Source organism: Babylonia areolata, chromosome 25 (assembly GCF_041734735.1).
Source record: "Babylonia areolata isolate BAREFJ2019XMU chromosome 25, ASM4173473v1, whole genome shotgun sequence".
NCBI classification, from domain to species: Eukaryota; Metazoa; Mollusca; class Gastropoda; order Neogastropoda; family Buccinidae; genus Babylonia; species Babylonia areolata.
Genome location: NC_134900.1, coordinates 24,144,979 through 24,157,885, shown reverse-complemented (window position 1 = coordinate 24,157,885; position 12,907 = coordinate 24,144,979). Strand labels below are relative to the sequence as shown.

General features: G+C 43.4%; 2 protein-coding genes across 3 annotated transcripts in view; both read left to right on the top strand.

Annotated features, from left to right (window-relative positions):
* Nucleotides 1-343: 343 nt before the first annotated feature.
* LOC143299861 (ninjurin-1-like) lies at nt 344-9,340 on the top strand. Of its 2 annotated transcripts, XM_076613353.1 has the most exons (4): nt 344-2,015; nt 5,411-5,571; nt 7,210-7,389; nt 8,143-9,340. In XM_076613353.1, the coding sequence occupies exons 2-4, from the start codon at nt 5,473-5,475 to the stop codon at nt 8,359-8,361; spliced, it is 498 nt and encodes a 165-aa protein (XP_076469468.1). In that variant the 5' UTR covers nt 344-2,015; nt 5,411-5,472; the 3' UTR covers nt 8,362-9,340. The 2 variants fall into 2 exon arrangements, with proteins under 2 accessions (XP_076469468.1, XP_076469467.1); XM_076613352.1 differs by lacking the exons at nt 344-2,015; nt 5,411-5,571 and having other exon boundaries at nt 5,805-7,389.
* A 2,256-nt stretch (nt 9,341-11,596) lies between these two features.
* LOC143300077 (uncharacterized) overlaps nt 11,597-12,907 on the top strand; it is a 33,111-nt gene continuing 31,800 nt past the window's right edge. Inside the window, exon 1 of the mRNA XM_076613638.1 lies at nt 11,597-12,233. Coding sequence (XP_076469753.1) covers nt 12,107-12,233 — 127 coding nt within the window. The 5' untranslated portion in view covers nt 11,597-12,106. The remainder of the gene's footprint in view (nt 12,234-12,907) is intronic.

The following is a 12,907-nucleotide window of genomic DNA, read 5'->3' as shown; positions in this document are numbered from 1 at the left end:
AAGATCAATTCTCCGGGAGGGAGGGGGAGACATATGGAGAGAGAGAGACAGAGACAGAGAGAGAACACTGAAATATTTAATGTCATTAGCTGTAAAGCTCTAGTGACATAGTAGGTACTAATCAGAACAAAATGGTGCAAAACAGATCAAATGGAACGGAAAAGGGGGAGGGGGGGGGAACCAACAAACAAAAAACAAACAAACAAACAAAAACCAGAATTGAAACAACATCAAACTAATATGAGATTTGCGACACTTTGGCATTTTGTCATTAGCTTAAAGTACATGTGACAGAGGGAGAGGGGGCGGGGGGGGGGGGGGGGGGGGGGGGGGTAATGTGCCTTTTTTTCAGTCGTTCGTCCCCAAGGTTTGGACAGTACACAGAAAACAAAGTACATATGAATCATATAATTGATATTTACGCATGTAACATCGGCACACATCATATCAATACAAACACATACTAAAGAACATATAAATCACGAAATAATTATTTATGCCTGAACATCAAACCCATCAAACCCTTCATATCAATACGAACACATCATATAATTACAATGTCGAGACTGACCATCCAAATGTAGCCCTTCCTTTTAATCTATGGGTTTTTTTTCCCCTCGTGGAACCCATACTAAGTTTTAATTGATTAATGAGTATTTGGAACGATGATGGACGTTTTCAGTATATTTATTGCCTCAGATACATATTTTGCAAGAGAAAGTATCATATCTTCATTTCCTGTCGTCAGTATGCCGAACACATCTTTTCTCTGCGCTGGAGCGTATTGAAAAGGGTACAGTTTTTTTTCGCAGTTCATCGTATCTTTTGCAGTTGACTCACTCAGTACGGCCAGTCCTCTCTTCTCCTCTACACAGACCCCTCGGATGTCCAGTGGGTGTCTGAATGACCCAACCTTTAGCTTCCGTCGTCAGAATTGTGGTATTCTTTGTCAACATTCACCTCTTCAGTATAAGAGCCTTCCGCTTGCAATATTGTGATGATGGTAACTGGGGTGAAACGTTGTTAACGTCGTCTCTTTCGCCGTTCGTATGGAGAGAGTTAAACATGAAATGATTTTCATCTTCTGGTCTTTCGCCACACATTGGGCAAGGAGATGTTTCTATGTCTGAATCAAACCATCTTCTGTTGGCATTCGGTCCACGAGCTCTCAATCTGAGCTTCGCAAAGCAGATTTTATGCCATCTATTTGTTACGATCTTAATATACTGAGAGAGAGAGAGAGAGAGAGAGAGAGAGACAGAGACAGAGACAGAGATAGAGAGAATGAAAGAATGAATTTTATTTCTGAGTGTAATAGAATAAGCAACAATGCTTTTTTTCAAATCAAATCAAAGCATCACATTCATTAAAAATCATGGAAATGACTACATGGAAATTGTACACATAAACGCAAACACACTCTTTGGAATAACGTATATGCGCCAAGAAATATAGAGAAAATAGAGAAAGACAGACAGACAGAGACACACAGGGAGGGAGGGAGAAAGACGTCTTTGAGAACAGTACCATTATATGAATTTCTTAATTCATAGACAGAAATAGAGAGAGACAGAGAGAGAGGGGGGGTGGGGGGGTGAGGGGGAGGGTTATGGTGATTTGGGGGCGAAAAAGGGTTTGCCTCCTACACCCCCCCACCCCCCTCCATTCCCCCATCCCCTTTTTCAGTTGAAGGGAACAAACCCAGATGATGGCGAAAGCAAGGAGAATGGGGGTCTCGTGGAATGAAGGTCACATGACGTCACCGCACCTCGTGTTCTTCGTAGAAATGATTGCGTTTGTCTCGCTGTTTGAAGAGTGAGAAGTGTTCACGTTGCATGACATTTCACCACGCAGGGTTGGTTCTCTGTTCAGTGACGTTGTCTGTCGTTCTGCTTTCCTGCTGTTTGCCAATTGCCTGTGGGGCGCCACAGGTGTTTTACGCTGTTGTGAGTGTGGCCGGTTGGTTTCTTGGTATTTCGTTGGTTGTTTGGAGTTTGCTTTTTTGTTTTTTTCGGGTGAGTGACTTTTTAGTTCTGTTTGATGATTATTCTGAATGTTAATAGATTGTTCTTTTTGTGATATGTGCATGTTTTTTTGTTTTTTTTCCATTTTATAATGATAATAATAATGGATACTTATTACTTATATAACACACTATCCAGAAATCTGCTCTAGGTGCTTTACAAAAACGCTTTTGTTAACATAAAACATTACATCAATGTTACATACACACACCAAAATGTGACTACACACACAAACACACACACACACACACACACACACACTGCATTTTAAACATACATTTTATGTATCATGCATGGATTTGTTTCTTTTGAAATAATTTATTTCCATTTAGGCCTATAGATGCATTGTTAGGATACGTCATTTGAGACCAAGCTTGATTCTTACCAATATCACAAGCATACTATTATGATATAGTAGTAGTACTTAATTGTTGTCGTGGTTAATTATTTGGTGGGGGTGGGGGCGGGGCGGACGAGGGAGCTTTGGCTGGAACTTTTTTTTATAACAGGATGGACTTAGTACTCAGTATTTCAAGCAAAAAACAAAAGTGTCCTTATAATGTGTTCGATGTGTCATTAGTGACAGGCTCGACGCTTTTTGGAGAGGCAGTCCAACTGTCGACGATCCAGTTTGTCTCTATTAGTATGTAGGCATAACTCTACCCACGCATGCCACAGTAATAGAAGGAACTTATGGACTATGTAAAGGCCAGAAGGCCTACACACTGATTCTTTCAAGTTCAAGTTCATGTGAAGTAAAACGAGAAAGTATCTGGAGTAAAGAAGCTATAGCTCATTACACGAGACTGGTGATGTTGTATAGAGGGCTTTAAGGCTGAGTATGCAGTACATATGTCAGTGTCAGTGTGTCTCTGTGTGTTTGTCTCTTCCCCCGTTCTTATATAGATGGGTCTACATACAGATGCTCTCTTTATGTGCGTGTGTGTGTGTCTCTCTGTCAGTCTCCCTCCCTCCCTCTCTCTCTCTATCTCTCTCTTTCTCCCTGACGGAAACACAAATACACACAGGTGCGTGCACACGTACACGCATGCATGAAAATAAACTATATCGGGATCAGGATCAGGATTTGGGGCGTTGTTTTATACAACTTAGCCATTTTTGGCTTTTTATGCCCCTTCAGATTTACTCCTTTACATTGTTGGTCAGGTCGTTGACTAGCTCAGTCATTTTATCCATCAAAGTCATATTTCGTTTTTGTCAATAACTCGTGTTTATCTATGAGGTTCTTAAAAGTATTTATACTAGGTGCACGTTTGATATTGTTTGTTAATTTGTTCCAGTAATTTGTTAGTCTGTTACTAAATGTAAACTTTCTGAGATTTGTTCTGGAATACTGTTTAAATATTTTGTCTGTACTGTTTCTTGTAGTGTCTACCTTTGGAGTACAAAAAACATGCTTTGTTTACATCGTCAAACCCATTTAATATTTTGTACGTCTGTATCAAGTCCCCTCTTACTCTTCTTGCTTTAAGTGATGGTAGTTGTAAGTACTTTAATCTTTCTTGATATGAATAATCTTTTATGCTATATGCCTGTATGAGATAGAAATGGAGAGAGAGGGTGTGTGTGTGTGTGTGTGTGTGTGTGTGTGTGTGTGTGTGTGTGTGTGTTCGTGTGTGTGTGTGTGTGTGTGAGTGCGTGCCTGCGCGTGTGTATCTGTTTAAGCGTATGTGCGTGCGTGCGTGCGTGTGTGCGTGTCAGTGCGTGCCTGCGCGTGTGTATCTGTGTAAGCGTATGTGCGTGCGTGCGTGCGTGCGTGCGTGTGTGTGTGTGTGTGTGTGTGTGTGTGCACGCGCGCGTGTGTGCGTGCGTGTGTATGTATCACACCGGTAAAAATCCCCTCTTCCACTATCAAATACACGACGGAAAAGTCGTGGAGTTATAGAGAGTTACACGAAATGGATTGAAGAGTCACTTCCATCTATTACACAGGGGAAAAGTCGACTATCACACGGAAAAATGTCGTGGATCACACGACGAATATGTCAACTATCACACGGGGGAAAAGTCGTGGATAACACGACGAAAATGTCATGGATGTACCTGCACCAACTATCATACGTGAGGCTCCCTAACTGTCACACGAACGGATATTGTCGTGTGTATAGACTGTTACACGAACAAGAGGTCGTGTGTTATTTCCAGCAACTATTGCAGAAATGATTTATCGTACATTTATATTTTCACTACATCCGTTCCCCAGCACTACCGCAATGGTCTAACAATGCACATTACTGGAATTTACTGACAGTTTCAGTGTGTGAGCTTTCGGAATCTTTGGGAACTGTATACTTCAACTTATTCCTAGAACATTTCGACTCTGGGGAATGTTGTCTATTCTCCGTGATTTCTTTTTGGTTCCCTGTGTTTGGTGCCTAACTTTACCCGACACAATAAGACTTCAGACAGGGAGGAAAGCCTAACATCTAAGAGTTACGGACAGACAGAGTATAGACTCGAACCAACAAATGAATAAGACACACAGCCATCAAATAGATTGTGACTCTGTAGAAGGGCTAATCTCACAACATCGTATAACAATTAATAAGTTTCGAAAACTTGACTCATTACTAGATCTTTTATTTATACAGGCACATGTTCTCATCATTCTAGGAATAAACATCCTATCACTTAACTATACATGGTAGCATCCTTTAGTCATCAGCATAGACAACCTAAGGCTTAATCTAACCCAACTACTGCCTGCGTTGACTTAGAAATCTAACACGTCGTATACCTCTGAAGATCATCATCTGGCTGGTACCAAGTCTGGTGTGCAAACCTGCTTCTCTAAGGTTTTGTGTTCAGCCGTTTATATAGCCCGGGATTGATTATTTTCCACAATCGTGTTTCGTAATTACTCCTCTACAACTCTGGGCCTATTCATTCACCCGCCATTTGGTCGCGTTACCTCGGCGGGAGGGAACATATCCTCTGGCTTGCTTTCTTTGTTTCATTGTGCTTTCGCACACATATCCAGCATGGGTGGACCCCTTGATAATTCTACTGCCTGATGCCCCCACGTGTTGGACAGGCCCAGGTGAGTCCATTTGTACCCATCCGAGACTGTGGGGATCTGATCTGTTAATTGCCATACTGCCAGGGTCTGTCCGGACATCAGCCATGGACAAGGAAGGCTGGCTTCAACTGTCGTGTTGACGCGCTCACGCCATCTGCTGTCCTGCTTCTGGCTATTTCCATACTGAATCTCAAATTATTTTCCGGCTTTGTTCCGAGATCTTGAGAGGCTGTAGTGCTATTATATGGGTACAATGTAAACAGCCAAGCATTTAAAAACTTCAGTGTTTGCAATGTCTTTGAGGATGCAGAAGTCACAGTCACAGTCCCCTTTTTTTGGCACACAGCTGTGTCACTGTGACCCAGTGTGACGTAATCCCTCACGTGACCGCGTGCGCGCGAGCATAACATGCCGACTGACGAGGATACCCATGGCCTGGGAGTGGCGGAGGTCGTGGATGAGAGTGATCCTGAACCCGTTGTTGTGGATATGCAGCGTCGTGTCAAGGTAATTCACATAGACCACCCACCTCTCTCTCCCTCTCTCTCACACACACACAAAAGCTGACACACACACACGCACACACACACACACACATACGCGCGCGCGCGCGCTCTCTCACACACACGCGCGCTCACACAAAAATGAATACATAAAAACCAACCTAATAAACGAACAAATGAAAAAGACAAGTTAAAAGAATACAATATTATCTCTAAAGAGTACACACACACACACACACACACACACACACACACACACAGAGCGCGCGCACCTTCAGTGCTGCACAAGAATAGTTTGAGGTGGGTTTTTTTTTTAACATTGCTGTTAGCTGTTATGTGTGACAAGTTACGTGTGTGCGCACACTTGACTGAAGTATTGACTGACTGACACAGGACTGAAGTGAATGATGATGACTAAAGCTTGACTAAATGACGCAGGACTGAAGTGAATGACGACGCCTAAAGTCTGACTGAATGACGCAGGACTGAAGCGAGACTGAATGACACATCACTTAAGCGAATGATGACGTCCAAAGTCTGTCCGTCTGAATGACGCAGGACTGAAGCGAATGATGACACCTAAAGTCTGACTGAATGACGCAGGACTGAAGTGAATGATGATGACTAAAGCCTGACTAAATGACGCAGGACTGAAGTGAATGATGACGCCTAAAGTCTGACTGAATGACGCAGGACTGAAGCGAGACTGAATGACGCAAGACTGAAGCGAATGATGACGCCTAAAGTCTGTACGTCTGAATGACGCAGGACTGAAGCGAATGATGACACCTAAAGCCTGACTGAATGACGCAGTACTGAAGCGAATAATGACGCCGAAATAAAGGTAGCTGTCATTCAACTCTGCCCTGGTAGGCAGCATGTTGTGGGAATGATTCGGCGTTTGTAAAGTGCTAAGATTTTGGTCTCTGATCGAAGAGATTTAGGTGCTATATAAATATCAATACTACTACTACTACCGTCTACGACTAAGACTGCGATTACGACATCGATTACGACTATTATTAGTATTATTATCATTAACTACTACTTCTTCTTCTTAGTTATCATCATTATCATTATTATCGTTATTATTATTAGGGGTCCTTAGGCATTGAACTTCGGATCCAGTGTTCACCAGTGATCAGGGTTCCAGGCCCCGTTTCAGCATGGTGGTGTGTTCTGGGGAGAGGCACCTGATTCTGATTTTCCTCACTCCACCCAGGTGTGAATGGGTAGCTGGCTTTTCCTGGGGTGGGGTGGGGGAAGGTTAAAACGGGGGACGGACTGGACCCTGCTTTCCTATGCCGTGCCCAAGACACAGTGGATATGAATTCATTATCCTGATGACCGTAAAAAAAACTATGGGAACTGGAATCTTTTTAACTCTCATACATACAAGTCTATACAAGAAGAAATCGTACATTGCTGTGCGTCATATATGTTTGTACCGCCGCGTGTTTTCAGTTCTGAATTCTACCCGGAAGGATCCATGCCATGTTTCTGTCTGTCACTCACTCATTTCATTTGCCTGAAGAAGAGCCTGTGGCGAGATACGTCCGCTTCTTTTATCTCGTGTAAGTCGATTCTTTCAGTTTACCTCTTACAGTTTGACATTGCTGTTGTGGTGTGCACGTGCCGTCAGCCGATAGTGGGGTCCAACTCCTACGCCACGCGGAAGACGGTGGCCCAAGGCGCCCTGGACTTTGCCCTGTTGATGACCAACGCCTCCCAGCTGAAGGCTCTGGTGGACATCCCTTCCAACAGCAGGGGCAACTTCTTTGTGGGGCTGCTGGTGCTACTGGGGGTGTCCATTGCCTTCCAGGTCTGTCTGTCTGCTTGTCTGTTTCTGTCCACGTGTCTGGACCTACCTATGTACCGTTCTGTTTGTTTTCCCCCCAACAAGCCACGCAACACATCACAAACCACAACACCACACCATTCCTAGGTATGCCACACCACACGATGCACATCACACACACCACACTACATCTCACAAATCTCACCATGCACCCACACGCCACACATTACATCACACTACTTCACATGCATAATACACGACACAAACGATCCCACAACACACACACACACACACACACACACACACACACACACACACACACACACCGACAGACACGGCATTATACACTCAGGTCACTCTCTTCTCGTATCCAGTTCATTTTACCACCACCCCACCTCCTACCCCTTTTCCAAGTCTAATCACTTTTCGTGAGAAGACGTAAAATTGATTAACAACAACAACCACATCACACAAAGCACACCACCATATACCCTTGCATCAACAATTCAACACACCAAACCAAACCACACCATACACCACACCACCAAGACTACAACACAACATACCACACACATCACCAAACCCACCCGATACCACTACCACATCCCGTTCTTGTTCGTTTTGTTTATATTTAGTCACAAGCAACCTGTAACATTTCAAATGTACCAAACGTCCCCTCGGGGGAGAAAATTCGGACGAGTGTGATTCGATCCCATGCGCTCGATTTTCTCGCTTTCAAGACCACCAATCCACATCAAAGTGTCCCTGGTGTTGCAGGTGTCTGCCGGCGTGGTGCTGCTGATCCTGGGCATGATGGACCCGGACGAGTCAGACGAGCCGGCCCACAAGCGAGCCGAGCGGCTGAACAACGCCTCTGTGTGCATCATCCTCATCATCACGATCATCAACGTCTTCATCTCAGCCTTCGGCATCAGCTACGTGGACAACATTCCTGGCACGCCGGCTCCGCACCTCGTGACTACCGTAGGCCCTTGACAAAGCAGGATCTCTCTGCAACTGCTGCTTCATTGGTGGTGTTCCTTAGTTTCACGCCATACAGGATTTCACGTGCTTAATTGGTGCTCCTTAATTTTACAGTGTACAGCATTTCACATGCTTGGTTGGTGCTCCTTAATTTCACTGCGTGCAGCATTTCACGTGCTTGATCGATGAAGCTCCACAATTTCACTGCGCACATGATTTCACGTGCTTTATCAGTGGTCCTTAATTTCACGGCGTACAGCATTTCACGTGCTTCATTGATGCTCCTTAGTTTCACGAAGTACAGCATTTCACGCAATTGATTGATGCCCCATAATTTCACTGCGAACAGCGTTTCACGTGCTTGATTGATGCTCCTGCAATTTCACTGGGTACAGCATTTTACATTTTTGATTGATGCTCCTACAATTTCACTGCGTACAGCATTTCACGTGCTTGATTGATGCTCCTACAATTTCACTGCGTACAGCATTCCAGATGCTTGATCGACAGTGCTTCACAATTTCACTGCGTACAGTACAATAGTCAGTGCAGAGCATCGTAACATTTGCCAACAGTCAGAAAAAAGGCTTATTGAAACGCCGGGGCACTCGTCATGTCGCTGAATTCACAAATGCTTATTGGCAGAATAAATGCTTTGTATCCAGGGCTTAAAGCAAACATTGTGGCACGCATCTGAACACGCTGATGGAAAAATCATTGCCGCTTTTCGAATGTATAGTGTGCAGCTTCCGTTTGATTCTTGTTACTCACTGATGCTTTCTGTTTTGAAAGTCAGTATTGTTGTAAAGAGTCACAAATTATATAAAAAGCTTAAACTTTATTGCTGTGTCCATTTTTCAATTTTTTCTGTTATCATATTTGCCGCTTGTGTCGTTTTCATGGAATGGAGCTGCTGAAAAGTATTATGACGAAGCCGTTTTCAGTTTGATTTCCATGTAATGTTTCGCGGCTGCTGTCTTCGTTAATAAAGTCGATGTAAATTGTACCTCGCTGTTTCATTTATTAAAAAAAAAAAGAAAAAAAAAGGAAAAAAAGTTTTAATCCTTCGCCATCCATTTCTCCTCCACTGACTCCCATGTCTTTTTTTGGGGGTCTTTTTTCCCCTGTGCCTTTGTTTCCTTGCAGTGTGAGAGCGTGTTGGTGTTTGTGTGTGTGTGCGCGCGCGCATGTGTGTGTGTGTGTGTTTGTGTGTCCGTGTGTGCCGTGAGAGACGCTTGTTCATAATGCAGGCTGCTGACAAAAACAACAATAGAACACACACACACACACACACACACACAATATATATATATATATATATATATATATAGTGCGTGTGTGTGTGTATGTGTGTGTGTGTACATACAAACGTACATACATACAGAAGGAGGAGAGAGACAGACAAATGCAGAGAGGGAAACAGAGGCACAGAGAGAGAGGGGTTTCAGCGATTTGTGGGAATCATCCCCCTTTTTTCAGTTAAAGGGAACAAATCCATATTGTGGCTGAAGAAAAATAGAATGTCGATAACCTCCCTTAAATGGACATTTCTTTTGCAATAGTCTATTTCTATTGCGCCTTTCACTAACATACAATAATGCTCAAGGCACATTACACAAGTAAAATATGACATAAAAAGAAACGCTCCACACACAAATCACAACCACCGGCAAAAACTGTGACTGACAAGAAAAATCTCCAAGAAGGCCGTTCCGCTGATGTGAAGAACACAGCCACCCCCAACAAACTACGAACTAGACCAAATATCATCATCTACATCAGAAAACCAAGCATTAACGCACGGACAAACAAAATGCGCGCGCGCGCGCACTGCCACACACACGCACAAGTGCGCGCGCACGACTCGGCACTGTCACATGGCTGGCACTCCGAGTCGGGTGTACACACACGCACGCCGGCACGGGCACGCACACACTGGCACATCAGTCAGTATTATTATATATGTATGCATATCCACACACACACACACTTTGACATATATATATATATATATATATATATATATATATATATATATATATATACAAACATACACACACACACACACTGCCACACAAATATTGATAAGATTCATACTCTGCTTGAATACGCATATATGAATTTAAAAGTTTTTTCAGTGAGAAAATAAGATGATGAAAAGCACACTGAGCAATACATGTTCATCATCATCAGTTGATTAAAAACTGACAATTTCAGTTTCACTACAAAACACCTGTATGAAAATAGAAAATTGTAAGCAAAGCTGAAGGAGGGGACTTAGTTATTATGCTGGAACAGATAGATCATGTTTTTAGAGCTTTTCGAAAGGCAGGGGCGGTTTCTAATATGACGAATAGTGAAAGGGATAGAATTCCACACTTTTGGAGCATCTGCATAAAGCGAATCTCATTTTCATGCGCCAGTTTCCACGGCACGGCATGAAAAACCTGCTCAGTCGTTCAGTTTGCGGACTGTGGGCAGACAACTGACCTACGAATACACACTGACAGTTGACATGCTGGTCAAAGCCGGCCACTGAACTAGATATGTAACTGGTAAAACTGAACTTAGCTGATGCCACCAACCAGTCTGCAGCGTGCACTCTCTCTCCTTCGTGTGTGTGTGTGTGTGTGTGTGTGTGTGTGTGTGCGTGTGTGTGTAAGGAGGCGTCACTGCGTTCAGTTCGGACAGTGAAATCCATATTTTTATACATTGCACTGACACTGCAGGCAGATGCCTGACCAGCAGCATAACCCAACGCGCTTTGTTAGGCCTTGAGTGCATGCATATTTGTGTACCAACCACAGTGGATTTCTTCTACAGAATGTTGCCAGAGGACAACACTTTATGGGTTCATTTTCAGTGCGCAAAGTGCATCCGAGTCAGTGCTGCACCGCACGGCTGGGACCTCGATCGGTTTATCGTCTCATCCGAATGATTGGACAGTTTATAGTTCCAGTCAAACTTGGAATAAAGGGCGAGAGCGGGAATCGAACCCAGGACCTCACGGACACTGTACGGTATTGACTGATGAGCGTCTTACCCATTCTGACACCGTCCACCTCAAGCTTCCTCCTCGAGTCAGTGTGTGTTGTTTCTCAGAAAGACGTTCCCATATTCAAGACTGAGGATTTTCCAGGGGGAAAAAAAAACATTCACAGGGAGGAAAACACCGTCAGTCCCAGTCTTGTCATTCATTTATGACGACGATTGTCGCACAGTAACCTTTCAGCAGATTCACTATGTGTACAGGCACAGGTCACTGTGGACTGACCATTATTTTTAGCACACCGGAAATTCCCCTTTGACAGGATATCCTGACTTCGTCCGCTTGTCGCAAGAAAAGCGCTATGTAATAGTCACATCAACTACTCATCGCGATCACCTCTTCGTACTCTGCTTGAATCTGGGTTGTGTGTTGTTCGCTTCTGTGCAGGGAACACCTTTGCGTGTGTAGTCTGAAACGAAACTGCCTGTTTAGTAGCACTCTTGTGCACATACCACTCTAGTTTACGTATCACTTACGTCACTGGAGTCTTTCAAACTCCAAGGAAGAGTTTTAGAATATGCCGCGTACTCCTCAAACTGCGAAACCTCTGCGCTGCAGAAATTATTCTTGTTAGAAAGTTCGTCGACAACGTATCATGTATGGCTCGGCAGTGAGCTAAGTTTTCCGGTTTGACGCTGAGTGTCGCATTTGTGTCGTCAACACTGCTAGTTCCTCAGTACCAGCTAGTGGACCTAGTTTGTGGGAACCATGCCTTTGTTTCTTGGATGTGTGTCGTCCAAGCAAGATAAATCCCCGGACAAGAAATCGAAGACAAAGAAGAACAGACGGGATGGAAAACAAGGGGATACAATTCAAAATGGAGGCAGTAGCACAGGTGAGAGGTTTGGGACAATCAAGTTAGGCAGTCTGTTGTTTCGTATTATGTATGCACTTCCCTGTTCGTTGCAGTTGCATGTATTGTGTTTTGTGCTAGTCGCTAGTAATTACACTTGAATCTGGATTCGCAGGTCGCAAGAGTTTATATTTTTGGCTGGTTCTGTCGCGTGTATTATAACTGAGCGTGCAGTTTTTGGGAAATGCTAAAAATTTGTTTTCCTGGGGAAAACGGTAGTTGAGGCGTGGATCGATAATATTACGTTATGTGGTTTGTGGTGAATAAACCGGATGTTTTGACATGTATGCTTATTATTTGTGATAATATTCATCGTCATAATCCATGTATAATTCGACGGAGACTATATATATACATTGACCTACAGATAGATCTGTTGGATTTGTTATTCGACTGATTAATAGCTATACTTGTTGTATATATAATTGTATAGTCATTGTACTTTGGGACTTTGCGTCACAGTCTAGCATGATTCATACCCCCCCCCCCCTTTTTTAATTAAAAAAACAAAAACAAAAACGCCTTCAGTTCAGACAGTTAGGGAGAGGGAAATGTGTTATGTTGATAAAGTGTTACATGTGTGATGTGTGTGGTTGGATTTATGGTGATGTGTTGATGGTGACAGATTGTGTGTGTGAGTGAGTGTATGTGTGATT

Excerpts from the sequence above, each read along its gene's own strand:
- LOC143299861 (XM_076613352.1), top strand. The coding sequence starts at position 7,006 with ATGTTTGTACCGCCGCGTGTTTTCAGTTCTGAATTCTACCCGGAAGGA. Across the intron at positions 7,390-8,142 it reads GGGTGTCCATTGCCTTCCAG|GTGTCTGCCGGCGTGGTGCT; the intron begins GTCTGTCTGTCT and ends CTGGTGTTGCAG.